We start from the raw sequence: 13,159 nt of genomic DNA on the forward strand, positions 1-13,159 counted from the left end.
CCCCCCCGGCCCCCTAATGTTTAAAAAGACAAAGTCACGGAGTCCTTCTGGTGCCAGGTAGGTGAGCAGAGGGAGCAGGGCCCAGCCACCAGCTGATCCGCCTGCCCTTTGCTATGGCCGGGCCTGTTGACAACCAAGTGACTAAGTGGGGGGTGGGGTGTATTTTCAATCTAGATGCACCAGGGAAGGAGCAACAAGTGCAGGCAGGGTGTAGGTGTGGTGCCAGCCCCGTGGGCACAGAGACTGTTTCAAATCCAGCAGTTCCTTGGAGCACCCCCTCCCCCCAGGCAACCTGGTGTTTTGGTTGGGCTCAGGGAAGCTGAGAGACCTGAGCAAAATATAAACAGCTGGCTGGCTTTGCATGATGTTACATGGCACACACCACACGCCGCTTGGGCTCCCTGTGTGAGCTGACCCACGAGCATGTTTGAGACAAAGGCCCGTTGTTGTGCAACGTGTTTGTCTCCAAGGCCTCGCTTTGGCAAGGTTGTGCGCATATCTGCCTCTGAGGGGATCTGTCTATCCAGCGTCAGCATGGATGTGATAATGATTTGCACTTTTGTGTGTGGCTGCTTTGGGATGGATGTGCATGGAGAATGTCTTGTTTGGGGGGGAAAAAAAACAAACCACAACAGATCAGGGAAGTCCCAGAGAGAACTGTGAACTCTGGAGGAGGAGCTTAGCTGTGGATTGAAAGCAGAGAATCTTCTAGTATTGACACAATTGTGTGTGTGTGTCTGTCCATGTCTCCCCCACCCCCCCCCCCCCCCCCCCCCGCTCTGACTGGGGAAGCATCAATGCTGCAGTCACCAAGTTTTTTTAAGAGAATGTGGCGGGAAACTATGTTGGCATTTCTAGTGTCTCGCTTTTTCTGAAGATTGTATGCTACTAATAAAATTAATCTTCCTTCCTTCCTTCCTTCCTTCCCTGCTCTAGGTCTTCCAAGGAAATATTTGAACTAGTCTACTGACATACACCAGAGTGATTTCTTTACATCACTGAAACTACAGCTTCTGGTTAATCAGGGAATACAAGTGGGTTAGCAGTTTGGTCTCTATGTGAAGCAAACTACATTGTTTAAGTTTGTTTTAGAGAGAGAACACTTTGTTTGCACTTTACAGATCGTGAAACATTTTGTGGCCGAGACACTCAGTATGCACATTGGTACATATATTTGCAGGAGCAGCCATTGAACTTTTAAAGAAATTAAGGAACCATAGACTTTTTGCAGTATTTTATTCCTCCTTGCAAAGACACTAACTTTACAATTGAGAACTGAACATCTATATACATTTTGATTAAGACGTCAGATAAACACTTTTTAAAAAATCTGAAGATGAGTGCCCATACACAAACAGCAGAGAAAGGACAGAACACTGCACTTATGTGCCAGGAAAGCTACGTTTGCAGCGGGACTGATGAAGCAATCTTTGAGTGTGATGAATGTGGGAGCCTACAATGCCAGCGCTGTGAAGAGGAACTGCATAAGCAGCAAAGGCTACGAAACCACGAACGGACCCGTATAAAACCTGGTCATGTCCCTTACTGCGACTCCTGCAAGGGTGCCAATGGGAATATAATGCACAACAGTGCAACAAGCTCAAGGCAAAGGGCAGCAGTGAGGTGCCAGATGTGCAAAATAAACCTCTGTGTGGAATGTCAGAAGAGGATGCATGCTGGAGGAAACAAAAGAAAACACCCAATTACAATATACAATGTTGGCAAACCCCAAGAACAGGATGAAGAGGATGGGATGGATGAGGAGACTAAGAGGAGGAAAATGACGGAGAAGGTTGTAAGTTTCCTCTTGGTGGATGAAACGGAGGAGATTCAGGTAAAGACTGTCAGGGCTTTTTGACTGGACAAGTCTAGTTTCTGTGCTAATCGCACCTAGTAGTCTTAGACTAAGGAATTCCTCAAGCAGAGGAATTCTCTGGCATTATTAGATTGTGAATGTGCCCATCCAACAAGGAGCCCTCCTTGTGAAGTAGTTTAAAAGGCCACGTTGCTAAGACCATTGTGTAGTGCATAGCTAGAATCTCTTCTGGGAGAGCCTTTGTATCAATAGGTAGAGCTGGTGAAGGGGCTGGCTGAACTGAGGGATAATGTCTCAAGATAAGAGCTGGCGGCTGGCTACCCATCCCTGAATAAAACCCAACTAACATGGGAGATGGTACCGTGGGTGAGAGGATTATGGTAGAAATGGTGAAGTTTTATGAGAAAATCTAGTGTGGAATTGCCATTCCAGCCCTGGATTCCATGTTTACGTGTTTAAGGTATGGTTATGGGCTCAAGTGTGTGTGGGCTGGGTTGTTTTTTTAAGTGGGCTCTGACTGAATAAAACTGAGGTAAATGGGATGACTTTGGGGAGTGTGCCATTTCTTTGGGATATGCTTGACAGTTATGACCACAGTCACTTTTTTCAGCTCAGAATGACCCGTAAGGAGAGAGTGCAGTGATAAAATTCTATCTTTGCACCTCCAGAAACAGTTTACAAAGCTAGTCTATTTTGTAGACTGTTATCCTTAATCTCTAATGGGGATAAAAAGAGGTAAAGAGGTGGTGTAACTTGCCAAAGTCACAAAGCAGGTGAGTGATGGAAGTAGAAATTCAACCTAGTCTTTTGGCTCCTGGTCTAGTCCCCAATCCGCTAGATCAGATACACAAGTCATAGGATGGAAACGTGAAGTCACTTGGTGACTTGATACTCAGGACAACTATTTAGATATTCATAACTGCACATGGCAGCATCAGCATTGTGATCTTTCTTTCATTGGTTGGTTGATCATTCACATGCCATCATTCTGATGTTTGATGCAGGATCTTAACTAGTTGAATTCTAACCTAAAGTTGAATAGTTATGAGAGAGCTATATTTAGTTGGTTACTTCCCTCTGCACTGTTAATGCATCCTGAGCCCAGCTCAAGGCTTACAAATTGCCTGTGGTCAAAGATGACCTCCAAAAAACCTTCAGATATCAGTGGCAGTCCTCAGTTGCTCCATTCTGCATTTGTTTCTGCACCTTCCAATTTACAAAAAAATGCAGACTTTTTTTCCAGCATCCTATCTGTGACGATTTAGGTTGATTGCAATGTACTTTTCTACGCACCCGCAGTGAAAGCTGCTCGCGAATTGAGACTAGCATGAATTTGCATATGTGAATTGATGACATCTTTACTACGTGAATATTTAGCTGCCTGTTGAAAACAAGTTCTGTACTGTACTATTACTATATAAGGTTAATCTAGTTGAGGGGGTGCCTCCATTTGTTACATTGTGTAGCAGGTGGGAGAAGCAGGTTTGGAAAGGCTCTCTGATGCAACATCTGAAGTGTGTTGCCTTCATGTAATGTCCCAACCTGAAATATTCCTTTCCTTGTTGCAGAATATACACTTAACATCCTGTACAGCCAGATTGCAACCCTGTTTCCATTTTTGTGTTTTCTGTTGTCTTGCTTCCTGGTTGCTAGAACTTAGCGGAGACCTTTTTGTTAGTAAGCCCAGGGCCCTTAAAAAGCACTGTCATATGAATAGCTGTCTACACATCTTCCTTTTTTCTGGTCTCAATAGTCCTGAAGATCCAGTTGCTGTAAGAGAACCAAATCAAGCTTTTCCTCCTGTATGCATCATCAGCAAGCTGACTTATGAGTGCAAAATCTTTCCTTTTAGAGAAGGAAAAAAGAGCCACTGGATTTTCACGCTGCAGGTGCTTTTTTGGGGTAGTGTCACACAGAAATAAAATCATGACTTACAGTTGTCTTTTCTTTCTGATCAGTTTTATTCTATAATCAAATTGCTTTTCTGAACTTTGAGGTTTAGCAATTAGAACAGCAACTCATCCCAAAAAGTGGGACAGGTGAATTTCTGATCAGTGTAAGTGGTGGATTTGCCCATTCCAGAATTGCATGAAGACTGCTGTAAAACTAGAGGTGGCAACGATGTTGTGGCATGTATGTCAACTGATGCTCATTTAAAGACTTGCTGATTTTTACACAAGTTTCCTTCAGCAAACTTGGCGTTTATGAAGACGTTTTCTTGTCTAGTCTTTCTGGGCAGAGGCAGCTGTGTTAAGAGCGCAAGGGGAACATGGTGACTTAATTTTCCATTTTGGAGCCTTGAGCTAGGAATCTTCTTTTAAGTTCAGGTGAGCATCTCCAACCTGGTCACTCCTGTGACTACAGGAATATTGAAAATCAACCTTCTGTATGTATAATTCCCTTGGGCTTGTCTGAATTCCATTTACTGACAAGCCAGGAAAAAAAATATTTTAAACCACTTATAAAAAGGCAACTATTTGTTTTACATGATTAAATAAATTTACCCAGGTCAAATACAGGTTCTTTGGTGGCACTCATCACTATAGTGCCCATTAACTGATCCTTGCTGCACAAGTGGGAGTTAACCCTTTGGTTAGTTTCCTAAAATGCACCAATAATTAAGATCAAAATCGGAACCCCTCTCCTAACTGACTGTCCAGGTACTTCACTATAAAACAATGCCTCCTCCTTCCAGAAGAGATGTGCTTAACCACTAAACTCCTACCATTTGGGGTAGGACCTCAGCACCTGCCTTCCTGGGGCCATGCCCCCTAGCTGCTTGAGTACCTCCCAGAGTACTCCCACAGCATATTTTATGCTTCTTTTTTGTCATCTGTAACTTGCTGTGGCTCGCATAGCTCTTTCTGCATCACCACATCTGTGCTCATGCTCCACTCTCCCTACATTTGCTGTTACCCTCACTCCTCTACAGTTCATACTAGTTCTACCTGCTTCTCTTCCCTTTTCCTCTGTTATCTCCTGCTCAGGCCACCATTAGAAGGTCTGATGTGCATTAGATGGCAAAAAAAAAAAAATCACATTCACTGCAGCCTCTTCATATTTCAGCTCCTGGTTCTTGAAGTGATCTGTGTCCCTCTGTCTGACACGGTGTCCATAGCTGTCCTCTTTTGCAAGGAGGCCTCTTTCTTGCTGCCCTCCAGATGCTCGGGGGAGATGTTGGACTTCTCGCTCTAACTCAGAGAGATCTTCAAAATATCCATATCTTCTCTTTTCTCCCCCTCCATGTTCCTGTCATCTACCATTAATTTTCTTTTCTGTCAGCCTCCCTCATCAATTCTGGATTCTCCCCCTCTCAATCCTCAGTAATGTTTAACTTCCATATTGATACCTCGGAAGACCCTTTAGGGGCCTGTTTCCTTTTTCCTTGCTATCATTTTATAATTTTACAGGTGCTACTTGAACTGTCCCACTTGCAGTAAGAATAATCTATCTAATCTTGTCTTCACCAAACACTGCTTATCTCATCTTTGTTTTCTCTGCTGAATTCCTGCTCCCTGACGCACACCACTCTCCAGAAACTGTCACTTGGCTTCTAGGACCACCAGTCCACCTACTTTTGTGATTTCTTCTCTTCTTTTGGCCATCTCCTCTTTCCTCTCTCCTATAATATGGTTATTGATTCTCTTCATACTTCTCCACACCTGACTTTTATTCTTCTCTCCATCACAAGATTTGTTCTGCCAGCCCGCAGCCCTGGCCTTTTCTCAACATGCTCCTGCTCTCATGTTGTCAGATGTTGCTAGCAGAAGCCCTATAGCCAGGCTTATTTTAATTTTTAGTCCAATTTAATTTTCTTCTTGTTCAGGTCTACACGTTCCTAGCTGAACGGGTATACTTCTCCAACATAAATAAGAACATAGGAGTAGAAGGAAACTTTTTTTTTTTTTAATTCAAGTTTTCAAGCCCAGTTGCCTGCTGTTGATGGCACAGCATCAGTTTAACCCCTATGAATTTCATGCCCCAGCCATCCTCGACACTGTTCTCTCCTTTTGCCTTGACTTCTGTCTTTACATAGGCTATCATCAATTTCTTCCAAGAGAAAACTGATAAAATATGATGTGACCTTCACCCTCCCCTCCTACAATACTTTCTCTTGTCACACATGCAGAAATTCTTCACTTGCTGTCTCCTGCTCTGATTTCCTTTCACACCCACCCATCTCCAGCTCTTTCACCTTACTAAATAAACCAGGTTTAGTCTTTTCCATCTTGGGAAGCTCATTCCTGTCTCCCCACACATGAGCAATCACCAACCTGTGCCGTATTGTTTCTAAGCTCTTTGAATGCGTTGTATACAACTGTTGCCTAGAGTTCTCTTCTTCCTCATTCCATCCTGGACCATCTTTTAAATTCAGTTTGTTTCCTACACTAAACTGAAATTGTTCTTGCTAAAGGCAGTGATGCCTCTTCCTAGCTAAATTTCACAATTTACTAAATTTCCATCCTCATCCTCCTTCACCTGTCATTGGCCATGCTCTTTTTCTTGAAATGTTGTGCTTTCTTTTGGCTCTTGTGACTGTCCTCTCATGCTTTTTCTCCTACTTCTCTAATTACCCTTCAGCATTTTTTTTTTTTTTCAGGAGGAAGCTCCTCCAACTTTCCACGTGGCATTACTTGGATATCCACAGAGAAATACAAATTCCACTTCGATCTCTACAATCTAGAGCTAACTTGGGTGGAATATAAATAAAAATAAATCTTGAGTTTACCTCACTACTCCAGACCTGTCTCTTCTGTTCAAACTAACTTTTCAGCCCATCTCTGGTAGCTCCTTGTGAATATCTAGCCATCAATTCAAAACCAGCATTGCCAAAACTCAAACTTTTAATCTTTCCCTTACCTTGCTATCTCTTCTCAAGGACCATGGACAACATAATTTCACCTTCCATACAGGCCCATAATATGGTATCATCTTCAACTCTGATTTCATGCTAGGTCCTCAAATCCAGGCTACATTTGTATCTTGTGTATACCTTCTGCATAGGTGCTAAGGCACAAAGTTGACAGCCCAGAGCTCACAAGTTTGAGGCCATAGCAGAAACTCACACAGCGTGATTCCAGTGAATCTGCAAATTCTGCTAAGTACTGTCACAAGAACACGAAAAAGCAAAGCACCTAGGACAGGTAGGAAAGGCTGCATCTTTAGTTAAAACTCATCACTTTGTAACTTGTCTTTTTCTTGCTGGTCTTGACAAATGTGTTCTAGCCCTGCTTTTATCCATCCAAAATGCTGTAAAGATAGTTCTCCAATCTTGTTGCTTGGACCATGTCACTCCTACTTGCATCCCTCTACTAGCTCCCCTTTCTCTACCATATCCTACATGAGTACCTTATCTTTACTTTTAAGATCCGTTAAGTCCTATCTCTGTTCTTCCTATGTAAGGCTCCCATACGTTTTCTGACCCTCAATTAAAAATTAAATCCATCAAATCAAGATACATCTGTGGTATATAAAGAAGCTTTTTACTCCTTTATTTTTACTCAAATTTAAGATGAAAGCTATTTTTAGAAGACCTGTTTCATTTTTAAAGTGCCTATTATGTTCAAAGGAATAGGGTAATTTAATTATTCTCCTTCAAAATTCCTTGCTGTGATGCTTACAAAAAAGTGGGATGTGGTTAGTGTGGCTGTTGTGCTGAGACTACTCCAGTTATAACTCTGAATTAATCTCTCATCTCTCTCACCCACAAACTGTCAGCTCTTTGGGGCAGGGACTGTCTTGTTTTGTGTGTACAGAAACTAATATATTGGGGACCTGATTCATAAAACCTCTTAGGTTCTACTGAAATACTATTACTAAAGTAGATGCTCTAAGCATTTTTTAACACTTTCTTGTTACTTTGGTTTAATAATCATGGGAAATGGGCTTACTGAGCTCTTGTGTTTGTGTGTTTTTTATTACCTAATGGCTGAATTCAGTCCTCCAGTATAGCCTCACCAATAGCATGAACTTGAAGTAGAGAAAGCAACTTCCTAAATCCCAACGAGTTGTGGATTTGGTCAGTTATGTCATTAGTCCTCTGCGCATGGTATGAACTGTCTGATCTTTGGTCATGGAGTGGCTGTCAGAAGACACTTGCACCTCCTGTGCTAGTTAAATTTGGCAAAAAAACCAAAAACCAAAAAGAAAGCTTCTCTGCAGACAGTCGTACCAGATGAAGAAACCTCTTTGCAGCTGGAGTTACTGTAGGTAAGTACTAAGATTCTGACTCTTCTTTTTTAAAGATAAAGGAGGGCCCTCCTATATTGGGTTTCAGCTGACACTCCCACAGCCAGCAGCCTCTTTCCTTGCCAGTTGATACATTTCTGCCCTTTGATGGGTGCAGCTCCAGATCTCAAGTCCATGCCTGGGACTTTCCAAAGAGAGAGCAGAGATCTAATTTTCAGAAGTAAGAAATTAAGTTTGTTCATACTAAGCATTGAGCAGGGTACATGTACTGCTCAGTGAAAAGGCTCCCAATAGTTTGGATATTACTGATGTGCATGCTGAATGGGAAAGAACCCACAGTACTCTAGTTGACACAAACAGCTCATTATAGACCTTGTAGGTCATTTTATACAGCCTTCGTCCTGATAGCAGAGTAACCCATGGTCCCTCCACCTGCACTTCTACATGCAGTGTAGGGTGGAAAGCCCTCTTTAAGGAGTGTGGTTTAGGTACTTCACTTGCATACACTCCCTTAATAGCTTTGCTGAAAATACTGTGGATTTCCTTTAGCAAGTGTCAACCTGAGCAAGGCCAGAGTCTCTAGAGAGGAAAGAATGGAGAGGCATAGAACACGTTTTCCTAGTGAAGAATTCCTTAGAAATTGGACCAAGTATGCTTCTTTGCTTGAAGATTGCATCCTCTCCTAGATTTATTATTTGCCTTTGTGTCTGTAACAGCTTCCCTCTATCTGTTGATGAGAGAATATTTTGATGTAGGCCAGTGGTTCCCAACCTAGATTTAGGCCCCCCCTTAAAATATGAGCTCTTAGTGTTCACTCGTTTCTTGACTGTAAGAAATTATAGTGCAATTCTCTTGCAAATAATTTGGAAAGGCCACAACAGGTCATAATGTGTTTGACACTATGGATTTCTACTTGAAATCTCTGGGTTTATCTTGTGAACCATGTGGGGGTGTTTGCATACCCAGTTTTATACAGCACCCTGAGGCATCCTTTAAAAGGATCTCAAGGCACCTCAGGATGCTGGGCACCCTGATTTGAGAATCACTGATATAGATTGACAGCAGAGACACTATCATCTGGATGTTTTTCAGGGCTTTAGTCAGGGTTTGAATTACTTTGACTGGGGTGGGGGTCTGCAAAAAAAATGAATATATTGGGCTGCCCATCACAATGCCCTAATCAAATTGAAGGATTTTCCCTGCCCCCCACCAATTTGGTGGGTTGTTTTTTGTTTTTGTTTCAAATCTTACAGAGGGACTCTAGTCTCTTATGGGGGAGCTCAGCCCCCCTTCCCCCCCCGCTCCCCCATAATTCAAAACCTGACTTTAGCCTGCTTTCTTGCAGCCTCCGAGTGCTGCAGCAGGCTTTTTGGCTACAGATTTTTTCAAAATGAAAGAGATGTGGCACAGATCAAGATTTCACAACTATTACAGAGGTTCCCAAGCTGTTACTTGATGGGTCTGAACCTGGTGTAACCATGTCCCTCATCCACTACTGTTCTACCTCACTTGCTTTCTGCCCCCTTCTCCCCATTTCTGTTTTATGGAGCTTTTGTTTCTTATCTGAGTTTATTTCTCAGCCACTGAATTTGCCAGTTCCTTATTATTTCTCTTACCCCAAAACCCCTTCTTTTTATTTTCTTTTTTCCTCCACTTTATTATGGTAGTTCTTGTTTTTTGTTCTCCCATTGCAAATAGTAACAAGTGAAACTGGGTAATGGGTGTAGTTCGTTCATTTATTAAGCAGCCCTGCTATTCTCACCCAATGAATGGGTCTGTCTGCGTTTTGGAGAACATCAGTTTCTTTTCTTAGACTTTAGAGAGAGAGGAGCCATCCGCAACTTTGCAAAATACACAACCAATCCTACGGTTTCCACACTGGCTCCTAGCTGATCTAAAATCCAAAATCCTGGAGTCTGTCTGTCTGCCACCTCACTTCTCCACCTTCTTGTCTATAGTGAATGTACAGGATTCCTCTCTTTCTTGTTGCTGCTACCCTCCACAGGCAGCTGTTCTCATTTCTGCCCTGTTTCTCAATTAAGCAGTGCTGTAGAGGCCGATGAGTGGGGAGGACACAGCTAAGTGGGCAGTAGGCCATTTAGCAGTTGCCTGTTTCTCTTAAGCTTTGAAAACCATGTTGGAGACTACCTAAATTAAGATTATGGGGAAATTTCCCTGTTTCCTTTCTGTATTTACCAACCTGGGGGGAGGTGGGATGTCTCTCTTGATTTCTTAGTGCTACCATTACAGGTAGTAAATAAGCGAAGTGAGAGAAGAGACCCAAATAGAGAGAGGATCATTGTGGTCTCCTTACCACTTCTGCTCTGCTGGTCTTTCTAACCACTGCACTTCTAATTAGAGCCATTTACAGGGGCATCTCACAGTACTTCAACTCTGGTGTCGCTAGCAAGTAGCATTAGTAGTCGCACAAACCCGGAACTACTATGTTCCTTCCTGCCTGACTCTTCCTTCCTTTTTGGGGGATGGTACTGAGAAGGAAGCTTCCTGAAGCAACCCATTGGGATGGCTGGAACAGCTTGCACATCTGAGCCATGGCTTTAGGCTTTCTGCAGATTGAGGCAGATATGACCGCATCACACGTGCTCTCTCACTGGTCTTCACAATTAGCTAGGTTTTTATTTATTTATTTATTTATTTATTTATTTTTTAATTGTTCTTTGATTGCAAGTTTCAAATATGATACAGTAACTGGATTCTAGGAGTGAGAGTCCTAGGAATGGACCTGTAGTGTCTTTGCCTTTTAATGTAAGCCTGGATGGAAGCCTGACTTTTGTCAGATTTAAAACTGAAACAGCCAAAACATTAGAAGTAGTGCTGTGGGGAGCAAAGCTGCTCTGGGAGATATGGATGTATGTTGATTTTTTTTTCCATTGCCAGCTCTGTTGCTAATCCTTTTTGAGATTCACTGTTTAAAATTGGCTGACCACTGTATTTCAAAAGCTCAGCACTTTTGGGGGAGATGCCTGAGACTATATAGTAATGCTTCCAACAAAGTTTAATTTGACATTCCCTCCCCCAGTTCTAACTTTAAGTTGAAGGAGCTATTGCTCTGAGTTCGTTCCAGTTTTTTAAAAACTGGATTTTAGAAGCATACTGATGTAACCATATTGCAAGAGTTTAAAAAAATAGATATTATAACTTTCATTAGGAAAAAGTTTGTAATTCATTCATTAATTTTTGTCTCATCAGTTTTTTTTTTTAACTTTTTTTTGTGAGAGAGAAGATTTATGCTGGACCTTAGAAAAGAAAATTATTTTCAGATGTTTGTGGGGGTGGGGGGGAAGAAAACCACCCAGGGCTACCTAGAGATATTATGAAATGTTCTTTATTGGAAGTTTTAAAGAAATGCATTGGACAGACCTCTGTCATGGGTGATCTATTCTAAGCATACCTCATCTTACGTCACAGGAGGAAGTTGGATATCTGGGGTGTTGTTTTGGAGGTCCTTTCCTAGATCTACGTTTCTATGATCTGAATACAGTAATAGTTTGTTTCAGACACTTATTACATATGTGGTTATTCAGGAGGCTCCTGCTCTGAAGTCAACCTGTTATGTCATTGGTGTTTCTTTGCTTTCTGATATTGCGTCAGAGGTGTGGTGCTCTTAGGCAATTAAAGAAGCTTTTACAGCTATGCATGATTGTGTTAAAAAAGGGGTGGGCAAGATGCAGCCCGCCAGGCCATTCTATCTGGCCCATGGGGCCCCTAAAAAATTTAGAAAATTTAATATTTATCTGTCCCCAGCTGCCTGTCATGCAGCCCTCGATGGCTTGCCAAAACTCAGTAAGTGGCCCTCTGCCTGAAATAATTGCCCACCCCTGTGTTAAATGTATGGCTATTGCCCATTGTTGGCATCACCACAATTAGGATGAAACCTGAGTGTTTTGCTCCCCGGTGGATTGTTGCCTTTTCTAGAAGTGGGGAAGAAAAAAAAAAAAAAACAAACAAAAAAGCATTCAAGTCCAGTATTTCTCGTCCTTACAATTGGGATGAAAACTGAGGTTCTCTGACGGACATAAAGGTACCCAATTTGGGAGGAAATTGGCCGTTGGCTGGGGAAACCTCTTGACTTCCATGAATGTCTCTCAGTTGTATTTCCAAGCATAGGTAAGCATAGGGCAGAATCTTGTTTCATTTTGCTTGCCCAATTGCCCAGCTGCACAACTGCCACTTTTGGTACTGTTAAATATAGCTTATTATCCTATTCCACATGCAATCTCCATATGGAAGTGGCCTCATGGCTACTGTGCATGGTTGGTAGGCTGTACTCCAGTTGGGTAGGAACAGGCATACCTGAACATAACCCCAAAGTGGTGGGGGGCACTGGATAATGTCAGACCTGTACATTGCAAGTTGGTATCTCATGCAGGAAAGTGCATGAGAAGCGGGTTCAAACCCTTTCTCAGCAAGGGAACCTAGAACTTGGGTCTCCTGTTTCATGGGTAAGTGCTCTAATCACTCGGCTATTAGGATAAAACAGGGCTGTCCAACTTCATAGTAGCTGGGTCCCTCCCAGCTGCACAAGCCATACAGACTCCATGGGCTCTGCTAGTTATGGTGCCTCGCATCTTGGGGCAGGGGCAAGAAGTAGAAGCTGGAGGAGGTGCCTGGAGACCCCAGCAGTGGCAGAAGATGCAGTGTGGGGAGTGGTGGCTGGGCGGGAGCCTGCAGGCCGCAAGTTAGTCCTTTGGCCTATAGGCTGCCATTTGAACAGCTGTAGCTACAGCACGGGGAGCTCCTCCTCTGGCTTGGTAGAATTTGAAGACCTATGTTTGCCCAGCATCTGCACATAGGAGTTGCGTTCCTGCCCAGAAGCTATGCAGCCTACCGCTCCTGTTTAGTAGCCGTGTGGACATAACTCTGCAGGTGGAGAAGGAGGATCAAGTGTGCTCAAGTGCCACAGACAGTGGCTATGTAGCTAGGTAGCTGCCATTTGGGCATGTAAAGTAAAATGGGATTCTGCCCTCAGTACATTGGAAAGGGGTAAAATGGTTCAGTGTTTCAAGTGACCAGCCTGTTGGGAACTTTAGGAGAGCTGTACACATTCATATCCCTTAAACATCTGGGCCCAGCTAGGCCCTGGACCAGCTCCGGAGTTTGTAGGAGTTGAATCAGACAAAGATAAATTGTTGT

At 42.9% G+C, this 13,159-nt stretch overlaps 1 protein-coding gene across 3 annotated transcripts in view; it reads left to right on the forward strand.

Annotated features, from left to right (window-relative positions):
- Positions 1–13,159, forward strand: part of ZFYVE1 (zinc finger FYVE-type containing 1) — a 30,759-nt gene continuing 17,600 nt past the window's right edge. For 2 of the 3 annotated variants that reach the window (XM_006030360.2, XM_006030361.3), the window contains exons 1-2: positions 1–57; positions 937–1,834. In XM_006030360.2, coding sequence (XP_006030422.1) covers positions 1,337–1,834 — 498 coding nt within the window. In that variant the 5' untranslated portion in view covers positions 1–57; positions 937–1,336. Of the gene's footprint in view, positions 58–936; positions 1,835–13,159 lie in introns of those variants that run through there. The other variant, XM_025211979.1, reaches the window with a different exon arrangement.

Source organism: Alligator sinensis, unplaced genomic scaffold (assembly GCF_000455745.1).
Source record: "Alligator sinensis unplaced genomic scaffold, ASM45574v1 scaffold381_1, whole genome shotgun sequence".
NCBI lineage: Eukaryota > Metazoa > Chordata > Crocodylia > Alligatoridae > Alligator > Alligator sinensis.